The sequence below is a fragment of the Xenopus laevis genome, chromosome 9_10L (assembly GCF_017654675.1).
Source record: "Xenopus laevis strain J_2021 chromosome 9_10L, Xenopus_laevis_v10.1, whole genome shotgun sequence".
Taxonomy (NCBI): domain Eukaryota; kingdom Metazoa; phylum Chordata; class Amphibia; order Anura; family Pipidae; genus Xenopus; species Xenopus laevis.
The window spans coordinates 109,867,957-109,880,741 of record NC_054387.1 but is presented as its reverse complement, the minus strand read 5'-3'; the positions used below and the strand labels follow the sequence as shown (position 1 = coordinate 109,880,741).

The 12,785-nt window shown below is 40.2% G+C and overlaps 1 protein-coding gene across 4 annotated transcripts in view; it reads left to right on the top strand.

The window, feature by feature from the left end:
* Positions 1-12,785, top strand: part of trrap.L (transformation/transcription domain-associated protein L homeolog) — a 132,337-nt gene that overhangs the window by 82,263 nt on the left and 37,289 nt on the right. For all 4 annotated transcript variants that reach the window (XM_041575843.1, XM_041575844.1, XM_041575846.1 and 1 more), the window contains exons 57-60: positions 3,510-3,701; positions 6,452-6,647; positions 6,844-7,109; positions 11,721-11,821. In XM_041575843.1, coding sequence (XP_041431777.1) covers positions 3,510-3,701; positions 6,452-6,647; positions 6,844-7,109; positions 11,721-11,821 — 755 coding nt within the window. The remainder of the gene's footprint in view (positions 1-3,509; positions 3,702-6,451; positions 6,648-6,843; positions 7,110-11,720; positions 11,822-12,785) is intronic.

Below are 12,785 nucleotides of genomic sequence, written 5' to 3'. Positions count from 1 at the left end.
CAGTGACATGTAGGAAGTGCTGAATGGAAAGTGAAAGTAATTGTCTGCCCCGCCTCTATGCCTTAGACATAGTGGAGGGCCAGGCAATATTTGATTGACAGTTTATATTTTTAAATGAGCTTACAACAGCTATGAAAGCTTAAATAAATAAATAGAAATTGGTTTTCATGTTTAATTTGAAAAGGACTTTTATTACACAGGTCCACTTTAAGAGGCTTAAAGGCTTGGATGATTTCTTGGACAAGCAAAATATCATAGGCTATTGTGTTATTAAAATCAACAATTAGATATATATTCTTATACTGTATATAGTTTATGTGAGTGTATAGAGGGCTCGATGTGAGTGATTGTGTATGTATGTGCGCTGTGTTTTCATTTGGAGGGTTTGACGCTGATGGACTTTTTTTTTCCAACCCAACTTAACTATGTAACCTTAAAGTATGGTGGTCCTAATAACAGATTGACCCCTTATCTGCAAAACCCCAGTTCCCGAGCATTCCAGATACCTGTATTCAAATAGGAAAGTATAAATTGGAGACAGTATTCTATATATGCCAATAATTGCTTCAGATTAAAGTGTGCAAATGGGCAGCAAAATGGTTTTTGCATATGCCAAGTTGTTACCTGCCTCTGAGCACCAAGTGAGGATATGCAATTTAGAGACTCTTTTGTATTTGCTATACATGGCTGCCTATTTGATCTTTCTGGACTGAGTTTGCAGCTTATTGGCCTGTGTATGGTACCAGCAGACCTGAGCGACTGATATCTGTCCAAAAATCAACCTGATATTTATCAACCACGTTTCATTTTCCTGTGGGATCGAGGACCACATTTCCCCATTCATATGGGCCTCCATCCTGTATTACTGCAATTACTGCATGAGCCAATCGTTGTCTTGAACAATATTATCCACCTCAAAGTGGCCATAGAGGTGAAAGATCCGCACGTTTGGCGAGATGGTCATGTATGGCCTGCTTAAAGTATGAAAGCATAGGTAAAAATTAAAAACCCTGGTAAAGTTATGGGACCTGTTATCCAGAATGCTCGGGAACTGGGGATTTTCCAATTTTCAAGTCTATTAGAAAATCATGTAAACATTAAATAAACCCAAATAGGCTCGTTTTGCTTCCTATAAGGATTAATTATATCTTAGTTTGAATCAAGTACAAGGGAGTGTTTTATTATAACAGAGAAAAATTTGGTTTATTTGGATAAAATGGAGTTTATGGGAGACAGCCTTCCCTTAATTTGGAGATTTTTGGATAACTAATTTTCAGATGGATCCCATACCTGTTGTATTGTTTTGCCATAAATGTGTTGTTATTTTAGAATAAAATCCTAGAACAGTACAGGGAACAGTATTAGTAAGGAAATAGCAAATCCGTTAAAAAGTAATTGTTTGTTTAAATGGGATCCTATGGGGAATAGCATGTCTGTATTTCAGATATTTCTGGGAATAGGTTTCCATATCCCAATAACTAGGATGATGAGCTGCCATTTTTTTCTAACCTACAATAAACCGGTTGTATTACTTTTTATAGATGAAAAGCTTTAATGCACCTATTTGAGTGTTTTTCTTACCATTCTTTATTGCTACAGACTTGACCCAGTTCTATATTCTATTTAGAGGTATATTGCATTATAGGAAATGTTACCAGTGTAATAAGTGTCCCTTCTATTTATTGCAACTCCTGTGTAGAGTAGGCTGTTGCCATTTATCATGATTTGAGCAGAGACATTGTGCACAGCTTGGGTGGTGTAACTGACATGTTGATATGTGTCTCTGAGCTTCATTAAAGCTGAATGTGGTTCATTCCTGTAATCCGAGGGCAGAATTATTTATAAATCTGGTATTTTAGTTTTGTTTTATCAACTCACTCATAAGCCATTGTTGACGTTGGCATTTTAGCTTAGTGGCAGCTCACTGTACTCTGCAGGGATTTCTTGCTAATAATTATGGCTGTCCTTCCTCTGATAGAATATATCCATCGCTCTTACTGGGGATCTTCTTGGCCTCTGTGGTCATTAGATGTTTAGGTGGTTTTTGTGCAGAGCCAATGTATAAGATGAAAAGAGAGACATAGCATTGGGCACAGTCTCTGTCGGATTGTCGACCTCCATGCTTTATTTAAAAGGAAAACCAAAACTAAATTATAGATACCAAAGGTTTATTTTAACATTGCATTATCTTTTTTTTATCTTCCATCTGCCACAAGGGGACAAACTGGGAGGGAAAAGATCATTATTCTTGGTGTCTCTACAGCTGCTCAGGGAAATGGTTTAGATTGTTGGAATTGCCCAAGTCCTTCTGCACATTGACATGTTTCCATGTTTGTTAGGTTTTGCCAGAGTTATTGTTGGGCACATTTTTGGTGCAGCCTGTGATTAAGTGCACAAAACATGTAATTCTCTGTGTACATATATTATTTGCATAAAATAAAGTCTGCAGTTCCTTTGCTTTGCCTGTTTGTGGGAACTGTGAGTGCCTGATGTTTTCTTTCCTTAGTCTGATATCTCCACATTGAGCTGTAGGTTTTTGGCATGTGTACATAGACCCCATGTATAAACTTAATGTATGGCTATGCACCAAGAATTTCTTCATTATAAATTTGGTACAGTGGCCTAAGATTTACAAAACATAATTAAATTCCAGATTGCTCAAACTAAGGACTCGCATATAAAAACATTGTGCTAGATGGCAGTTTTGGACAGAGAATGGCCTTAGTCTAGCAGTTGTATTAGTAAGTGGAATGTTATGCCCTTTGGCTGATAACAGGGATAATACATGATGTTGAGGACCTGAGGGTATCAACCCTTGTAAGGACTTGTATTAGGTAGTGCTGTAGTAAGACAGAGGAACAGGCCAAACCACTTGGGCTCCAACGAGTACCCAACTGAGTACATCAGTGCAATCACAGTGACAAGGTTAGGGCTTAAAAGGTAATTGTAAACGGTTGTTGGCAGAACCCATTGTGTATGCATCATAAACAACATTACCCATACAACAAGAATAATAACAAATGGTCTGTTATAATTATATTGCAGGATAAATACAAATACAAAAAGCTACGATGTACAGTATAAAAATGGCTTAGTTGTACTCAAGGAACAAAACACATTCTCGGTTTTAATTCTGTATAATGTTCAGTTGGTCACAAAGCAGGTTTGCTTTCTTTAATGTACAACTGATAAAATACAGCAAAACCACCATGTTGGTCTGGTCACTTACATTTGACTTGGTCCCAGACAACTGGAGAATTTCAAGCAACAAAGGGGTTCATGTTTGCAAGGGTCATGCTTGTTTGTAATGTCATTAATAAATGTCTTGCACTGCTGGACAACATTTTAGATCCACCTTATAACTGTTGTGTGGCAGACTTGTTCCATGTTCTGCTACAAAGCTTCTTCTTTTTCCCTGTAACTCCATATCTGGTTAGAGATAGCTTCTAAGGACTAATGAGGGCTGACTATATTGAATTTTACTAATGCTGTAATTTATTGTCACGCAGGTGGAGTTGAGCTGCCCAAAGGAAATGGCCTGGAAAGTGAACATGTACCGCGGTTATCTAGCTATTTGCCATCCAGAAGAACAACAGTTAAACTTCATCGAGCGACTGGTAGAGATGGCGAGCAGCTTGGCCATCCGTGAATGGAGAAGGTTGCCTTATGTCGTCTCTCACGTTCACACGCCTTTATTACAGGTGAGAGTTTTGGCCAGTAGTGCACATAGTATTGCTATTAATGTAGATAAAAATATGTATTTTGGTAGTGTGCCGGCTCCCTGCTTTATTAGAAGAAGAATTAGGTTGGTCTTTCGTTTATGGCAGATGCCTTCTCAGATGGTGAAGATAACTGTGAATAAATTCTGCTCAATGGGGAACTGTCACTGTTGTAAAGCACTGTATGTGTAAAAAGAAGAATAAAACAAGTGTATACAGAATATGACCTCATCACATGAGCAGATCTTTACCAGATTTGGCCATCAATGAGCTTGACCAAAGTGGAAAGATGCAATTTGTTTGGCCCTCATGCCGGGAATCTGATCACAATCAGGGCCTAAAGAGACCCATCGGGTGAGAACCACATCAACAAGCAGATAATCTCCTCGACCTGATGGATTTTGTAACCTGTCCAATCCCGTCATGCCTGGTCTGGCCAGTGCTACTTTATTTAATCTGACTCATTAAGATTTCATTATACATTTTTTTCACATGGTCTAAATTTTACCTGCAACTTGCTTTCCCAAATTGTTACCCTTTTTTTACTAGAGACCATAGGATCTTAATGTACTAAATATATTGATATGAGCTGTTTGGTCTGCAGTGTGTGCCACTTATCTTGCCGTTTGGCATTTGTATTGGTTGTCAGGCTCCCTTCTGAGCTCCACCATGTGGTCAGAGCCCCTCCGCTCTTAACAAGGTTATTGATGCAGACATATGAAAATGTTGCTGTTATCAGCCCATAGTTCCAAGAATATTTAATACAGAAAATAAGTCTTCACCCTAAATTTCTGCTTACTAACCTTCAACCATAGCTTGCAGGAGTATCTAGAATAATATTATGACTAAATCTCAACCCTATCTGATTCTCAGGTTGGGCACCCCCATCTGCTTCTCTGGACCTCCATGCTGTGGGAGACAGACCCACACTTTGGGTACCTTGAGTTTAAAAAGCTGGCTCCCCCTATTTCTTGCAAGATTAAGCTTATTCTCCTTAGCAAGTATTCTTGTGCAGGCAGTGATAGACAGTGAATGACAAAAGTACAAACTGATCTGTGAGTTTGGCGTTGCAGTAATTACTTTTTTTTAATATCAGATAGTGTGTGATTAAATACCTGCAAGAAAATTAAATTTACATGATGAACGGTGGAAGGAAGGAGGTTAAGGTATTGTGCTAGCTGATACCATGATAATTGTGAAAAATATTTCTTTGCTTAATTTATTTTGTTTCTGGAGACTCGACTTTGTAAATGTGAAGGGAATCCTGGGGCATTTATCTTATTTAGTTGATTAGCAGTTAATACAGCTTTCTCCTGGCCACCGAGAAAGTTCCGCTTTTTTTTTTTTTTTCTTCTTTAATGGCATGTTAATGGAGTGGCCACTGAAGAGCGCCATTAGTGTTTTTGCATTCCCCAGAATAAGGAAGCTGAAACTTGTCCATATGTGTTTCTATATTTTTCTATGACACTGGATTTTGACATTAAGCGATTGTTCACCTTTGAGATCACTAAGGGGCAGATTTACATAGGGTTGAATATCGAGGGTTAATTAACCCTCGATATTCGACTGCCGAATGTAAATCCTTCGACTTCGAATATCAAAGTCTAAGGGTTTACTGCAAATAGTTTGATCGAAAGATTGAACGATTAAATCCTTCGAAACGTTCGATTCGAAGGATTTTAATCCATCAATCGAACGATTTTTCTAAAAATTTATAGAAAGCCTATGGGGACCGTCCCCATAGGCTAACATGGCACCTCGGTAGGTTTTAGGTGGCGAAGTAGGGGGTCGAAGTTTTTTTAAAGAGACAGTACTTCGACTATCGAATGGTCGAATAGTCGAACGATTTTTAGTTCGACTCAAAGCCGTAGTCAAAGTTCGAAGTAGCCAATTCGATGGTGGAAGCAGCCAAAAAACTCATTCCAAATTTTGAAGTTTTTTTTTATTCGATTCCTTCACTCGAACTAAGTAAATGGGCCCCTTAGTATGATGTAGAGAGACAATTTGCAATTTCTGCAGTCTGGTTGCTAGGGTTCAAATTACCCTAGCAACCATGCACTGATTTGAATATGAGACTCGAATATGGGGGGGGGTCTTAATAGATAGATTAGTAATAAAAAGTAGCAATAACAATACATTTATAGCCTTAAAGAGGATTTTTTGTAGATGAGGTCAGTGACCCCATTTGAAAGCTGCAAAGGGTCAAAAGAAGGAGGTGAATTATTAAAAAACTAAAAAAAATGAAGTTGCTTAGAATTGGCCATGCTAAAAGTTAACTTAAAGGTGAACCACCCCTTTAAAGGAAAACTTTACCCCCAAAATGAATACTTAAGCAACAGTTTATATTTTATTAAGTGGCATATTAAAGAATCTTACCAAACTGGAATATATATTTAAGTTAATATTGTAAATATTATGCAGTATCTTTTTATAGAGACCTACATTGTTCAGGGGGGTATAGTTTTCCTTTAAGAAATCCCATCTTTTTTTATTATCCGTTATTGAAATTGTTTCTCAGTGACACTCAACAAGTGCTGGCTTGGAATGGCCTGCCATTTGGATCTAAAATTGACCACCGTCTCTTCCTGTATATGCCTGTAAAGAGTCTTGGACCAAGGTTATTTCTGCCCATTGCGATCCCTGGAAGAGGAACTGCATTTCTTGGCTTGAGTGGGCAGGCTGAGATATCTTGTATCGATTATACATCTTTCTTTGCCTTTCTCGTCTTATAGGCAGCACAGCAAATCATTGAACTTCAAGAGGCAGCACAAATAAATGCCGGCTTACAGCCAACAAATTTAGGAAGAAACAACAGCCTTCATGACATGAAAACAGTGGTAAAAACCTGGCGAAATCGACTGCCAATTGTGTCTGATGACCTTTCCCATTGGAGCAGCATCTTTATGTGGAGACAACATCATTACCAAGGTATGGTCTTATCACACTGTTCCTTTGCTCTCTACAAACTTTTTGTATTTTAAGGCTTGGAAGCTAATGGCAACATGGTGAAATTTGGAGGGTGTCATTCATCTGATATATTCCCACCCCCTCCAGTTAACAACCAATGTCAATATTTAAGATAAGTTTCAATCCGTGCATGATATGAATATTTTTCTCTTGCCAGCAATAGTAAATGCCTATGACAACAGCACTCAGCACGATCCAAGTTCAAACAACGCCATGTTGGGCGTCCATGCCTCGGCCTCTGCTATTATCCAGTATGGAAAGATTGCCCGCAAACAGGGCTTGGTGAATGTAGCGCTGGACATATTGAGCCGGATCCACACCATCCCAACTGTGCCCATTGTAGACTGTTTCCAGAAGATCCGTCAGCAAGTCAAATGTTATCTTCAGCTGGCTGGAGTCATGGGGAAGAATGAGTGCATGCAGGTAATAATTTAGATTTTATTTTGAACTGGACAAAGAAAATGTTAATGTTTTAAATATCTGATGTGAGGATAATGTCCTTTTAAGGCACAGGCACACACGAAGATTCAGGGATATGTTGCCCGCGACTAATCGCCTCTTCTTTGGGAGACTAATCTCCCTGAAAAGCCTTCCCGCCGGCTAGAATCAAAATCGCCGGCAGGAGGACACTCGGAGGGCTTTGTTTTCCGAAGTTGCCTCACGGGGAAACTTTAGAAAACAAAGCACTTCGAGTGACATCCCGCCGGCAAGTTAGATTCTAGCTGGCGGGAAGGCTTTTCCAGAAGATTAGTCGCCCGAAGAAGAGGCGATTAGTTGCCGGGCAACTAAATCTCCCCGAATCTTCACGTGTGACTCTGACCTAAGCCAGGAAAAGAAATCCTAGCTAAGGGAGACTAGAATTTGCTAAGCAATGTTACCTGTTTCTAATTTGCCTTAAAAGGAAAAAAAAGAGAACTTATACTGATAGGACAACATTTATCCAAGAACTGGTCTAAGTACTAGTAAAAATGGTCCCTGAAAAAGGGATCCAACTCATGATTCCATATTTAATGTGTCTTCCACTCTTGTGAAAGATTTGCACAGCTTACTTACTGTAAAAAAAACTCTCACCACACATTAAAGTGAAATCTTGTGATGTCCTTATGTCCTCTGAAAAGATCTTCCTATGAATTGCAATTGATAGAGGCTATTGTTTTTATATGTATTTCTCAATTAAGAAGTCAGGCTGGCCAAGACCCAGTCAGTGCACAGTCTAGATCAGGGTTCCCCAACCGTTTTTTACCCAAGAGCTACATTCAAATGTAAAAAAAAGCTGAAGAGCAACATATGCATGCAAAAAGTTATTGGGGGTGCAGAATATGTGCTCTGATTGCCTCTTGTTATCCCCTGTGTGGTTTTTCAGCCTACAGGAGGCTCTGATAGTTCACAACCAAAGCCTGTGTTCAAGCCAAGATTTCAAAAATAAGCACCTGTTTAAAGGCCATTGGGAGCTGCATCCAAGTGGTGCCTTTCCAATTCTTTATAAAGGAGAGGAGTTGGACTTTTCTCCATTTGAGCAAGAAGTATCTTGGTGTGGACACTGATTGCTTACCTGTATTGCTAGGTCTTTTCTCTATCTATGCTAAATCTTAAACTGACCATCATGCACCAATAATATTGTAAGAAACTGAACTTTCATATGAGTATTGGTATTGAGTATGCAAATCTGTTGGTTCCAAAAATACAACAATACCATCTTCCTATACAATCTCTGTTTATTCTGCTTGTGACCCTCTAGGGTGAAGAAATTGCCTGGTTGGTGGTCTTAGTCCCATTAAAATATAGTAAGCTGTGCATTTCTTAAAACCGGAAGGGTTGTTATGTACATTAAATCCTCTCTGCCCCTGAGATGCCCAGCTTTTCTAGATCCCTCTGCACGTATGATTCATGAAGATAGTTGTAGGTTGCCTGCAATCATAGATTCACTACATCGCTCACTTCCAGTTCTACCGAAAAGTCAAATAAAATCGTAATAATATTGGCAGGATACACTCCATATGCTTCTTATTTATCCTGAAGATTATAATTCCTGCTAACAAAAGGGGCAGCCGTTTAACAATATTCATTTTGCAAATCCTCAAACCTGTCATTCCGTATAACCCGTTTTCCATCTGCTCCCCTCCCCAGAAAAAGAAAAAAAAATGAGGATTGTTGAATTTTTCATATAATAAAACAAGTTGAAAGGGCAGGAATAACAAGTATTTAGTGTATAGGATCACTTTCCAGAGATGAAAGGCAACAAAAACAGCGGTGTGGCTTTGAAATCCTGCCATTAGGAGATTAGTTTAAGTGGATAAACAGCTCGAGACGTTTCTGAGAGTTTATCTGTTCCGAGGCAAGACAATATAGCCTGAGTGAGGTCAGGAGATGGAGAGAGCGAAAACCAGTAGGGAACGTCTCTTAGAAAAAAAAAACAATTACAACAGCCTGAAGTGTTAATTTGATGAGCATGGTTTAACCTTGTACAAGGACCCATCAGAAACTGCATTTTTATCTACAGGCTCTGTCCCACTTCCAGCCAAATGTTTCCTGAGAGCAGGGGAATGTGGGCTCATCCTGTTTTTTTTTTTTTTTGTTTTTTTTCTCCTCGATTGCTGCTTTTATTAACGGCACAGTAAGAATATTGGCATTTTTAATTAGCTTCCATGTTTTATCCGAACATATTTGACATCCTGGCAGCCTGGGGGGCTAACTAACCTCTTTATTGCCTGGTTATTGAGGAAAAGAAAATTTTACATTAAATTGTGATACAGTAATATAACAAAATAGAATAATCTTTGCATATACTCAAAGCATTTTTCTTCAAAATTTTTTTCAAGAGGTGTAATGGCACACGGGTAACTTTTAAAATAGGAAATTGGTAACTCAATGGGTAGGGATACAAACGCTCGAAAGTCCTCCGCTGTTCACTGTATGGAGCATAATGAAAACCACAGCAGGGAGGGATAGAGCAAAAGAGGCAACGGTAGAGGGAAGTAAAGATGAGGACATTTCTAATTCGCTTTCCATGCAGAGTAGGAAGAAATTGTACCTGTTCTTTTCGTGATGCCCAGTGGTATTTGCAGTCAGTCACATGAACTTGGTTTCCCTCTGCTTTGTCTGCACATCTAAAGGTCTGTAGACCAAAGAGGGGGGAATCAATCTCCAAGCAATCCTTTCATCCAAGAAACAAAAAGGCAGACCTCTTATATTAAATGAAGGTTAAACCTTTTTTTACTGATTAGCAATACAAAAACAATAAGCCTAAGACGGGATTTATATTATTTGTAACCAAGGCGTTATCTTTGCGTATTTGCTCCATCTGGTTACATGTTGCTTCACCTATGCCCTTCTATACCTTCACCAAACAATTCCCTTGCTCTATTGTCTTTTGATTGCTCAGTGTAGTAATGCAGGACGGTGACAAGATGGGGGGACTGGACTAGTCTGGCCCTATAAAGCACCCCTTCCCTCTTATCTAGATAAAGCCTGGCCTAGTGTATCTGTATGAGTGCTACTATAACACTATTACTCTTAAACTCTCTCACCCATCAAGTACATTGTACATTAGGGGTGTTTTTTTTTTGCCATTTAGGGTTGAGGCACTGAGATGGATTCGGGGAGATTGTCACCTGGCAACAATCTCCCCGAACTGCCTTCCATATGCTTGAATGAAGAATCGCCTGCGCTAATGCACTCACGGCGCTTCGATTTCCGAAGTTGCCTCACGCGGAAACTTCGGGCAACTTCAGAAATCGAAGCGCCACGAGTGTATTAGCGCAGACGATTCTTCATTCAAGCAGACGGAAGGCAGTTCGGGGAGATTGACGCCACGCAGAAGAGGCTATTAGTTGCCAGGCGACTAAATCTCCCCTAAATACGCAGGCAGATTTCAGCCCCTAACATGGATAGTTGCCTACTCCTTCTGTTTGTATCTGGAATCATTGTGTCGACTCTGGTTCGAACACACAGCGCATTTTGGAGTCGATACAGTGGTTCAGAATGCAAACAGAAGAAGGAGGCTACTGCAACTATAGGGGCTGAAATCAGCCTGTGTGACCGTAGCCTAACATCTCCTCCTTTATTTTCCCTAGTTTCTATAAGGGCAGTGGCAGACATGGCTGCTGGGGGAGATCAGTCTCCCAGCGACAAAGCTCTAAATGCCTTCCCGCTGGCTAGAATGTAAATCGTCGGCGGGATGGCACTCTGATCGATTCGGCTTTCCGAAGTTTCCTTGTGAGGCAACTTCGGAAAACGAAGCTGGGCGACTAATCTCCCCCAGTAGCCACATCTGCCACCACCCTAAGAGTATTGGCCGATGGGGATATTTGTCGCTCGTGCTGCTGTTGGTTAGCAAATCTCCCAAAAATGCTTCTCTAACTTTGGCCGACTTAGGAAAAATGAAACGGCACGTAGGTTTTGCCTCAAGAGGTGATTTCAGTTATTGCCGGTAGAGAAGCGTTTTCAGGAGTTTTGTCACCTGCAGTAGAACAAATTTAATGTGGGCCCGTTAGTCATTACCCTTAAGATGTTACCAGTGGAAAGCTCAACCTTCCTTTTCAGTCTATTATTCAGAGGCTGACTATTCAACATCCCCCCTTTCTGATCATCTCCCATAGCCCTCCTTTAGTGTTATGTACTGGTTACAAGAGGGCAGTATTGGGGGTAACATGGCCAGCAGAAAGTAGGCATATTAATGGGGAAACTCAGACAAAGCACTGAAGCATTAAGTGGCAGCAGCATCGTCGGTCATGTTCATCATTTTCATTTTGATCACTACTTAGCTGCGCTTCTCACTTCTCCCAGCTCCGCTTGTATGTAGGAAAAAAAAAGCACTTGCACAAACCACAGGTGTCACACCTTAACCTGCTAGTGGGCCTTCGCAAGATTTGGAGCCGTTTTCTCTCTGAAATCTAACCTCTCGGGAACATGCCCAGGGTTCCTTTTAACACAGTAAGCCAATTCAGCTGGGAATTTACAGTGCGCCTATTTTGTACCAATAGAACAAGTAAAATAAATGATGATGATGTAATTCCCACCGTTTATTCCCAACAGGGTTTGGAGGTGATTGAATCAACCAATTTAAAGTATTTCACCAAGGAGATGACTGCAGAATTCTACGCTCTCAAGGGAATGTTCCTGGCTCAGATTAACAAGTAAATACATGGGGGGGGAGGGGGGATGTACCGGCGCTCTGTAATATAGCGGTGCTTCTACAATGTTAAACATCACTGCAGGGGTGTTGAAAAGAACATGATCTTTAAAGCATGAATAATAAAACAGAAAATCTATTTTAACACAATGTGCCCTCAGGCTGGTACCACACTGGAGGCAGCCATTAGTCCCTGCAGGTGCTAAGCACTGGAAGAGCTCAAGCACTAGCTTGTTTGGATTCTCAGTGCTTTGGTCATGTGATATTGGAGCTTGTGTAGGACAGACACCATATTAAAGGAGAACTGTTACGACTGTGAGAGAAAACCTAACCAATAGATAATGTTTATGATAAGTGACCTATTAAAGGGGTGGCTCACTAGTGATCTGTGGGTTGGCCCAAAACCCACAGGTTGGGCGGGTTTGGGCTGGCTATTGCACAAAATCTTTGGGCAACCTAGCACATCTGATGTAAAATTATGGACTCGCTTCAGCCCTGCCCCTTTCCTGACATCACTGCGGGGTAGGACAGACTCGGTCTATAAATAGAGGGGGAATGGTGGGCCAGGCCGGGTGCGGATTGGGAGGGGGCGAGTTAGGTTCGGGTGCGGGTCGAGAATTTTTCCTAATTTGTGCCTCATTTGATGATTGAAATGTTGGAAGGTGTGATAGACTGACTGTAAACGTATCCATATTGTATATCCTGACTTGAAGTAAGCACTGATTTGAATGCCCTTTATATCATCTACGCAGATTAGAGCAAAATGTGTATTTTTTAGCTCTTCCCTAAGATATTTCCAGGTTTTTCTGTAGAGTTATCCTTGCCCAATTCCTTACACTTGACATGGTTATAGGAAATGTAGAGCAGAAAGAAGGGGAAGTAAATGCCATTATTTTATCCTACTGACTGAGCATTAAAAACTGATATAAGGCCAAATTACATTACATTTAGCATTTTGTAGCGACTAA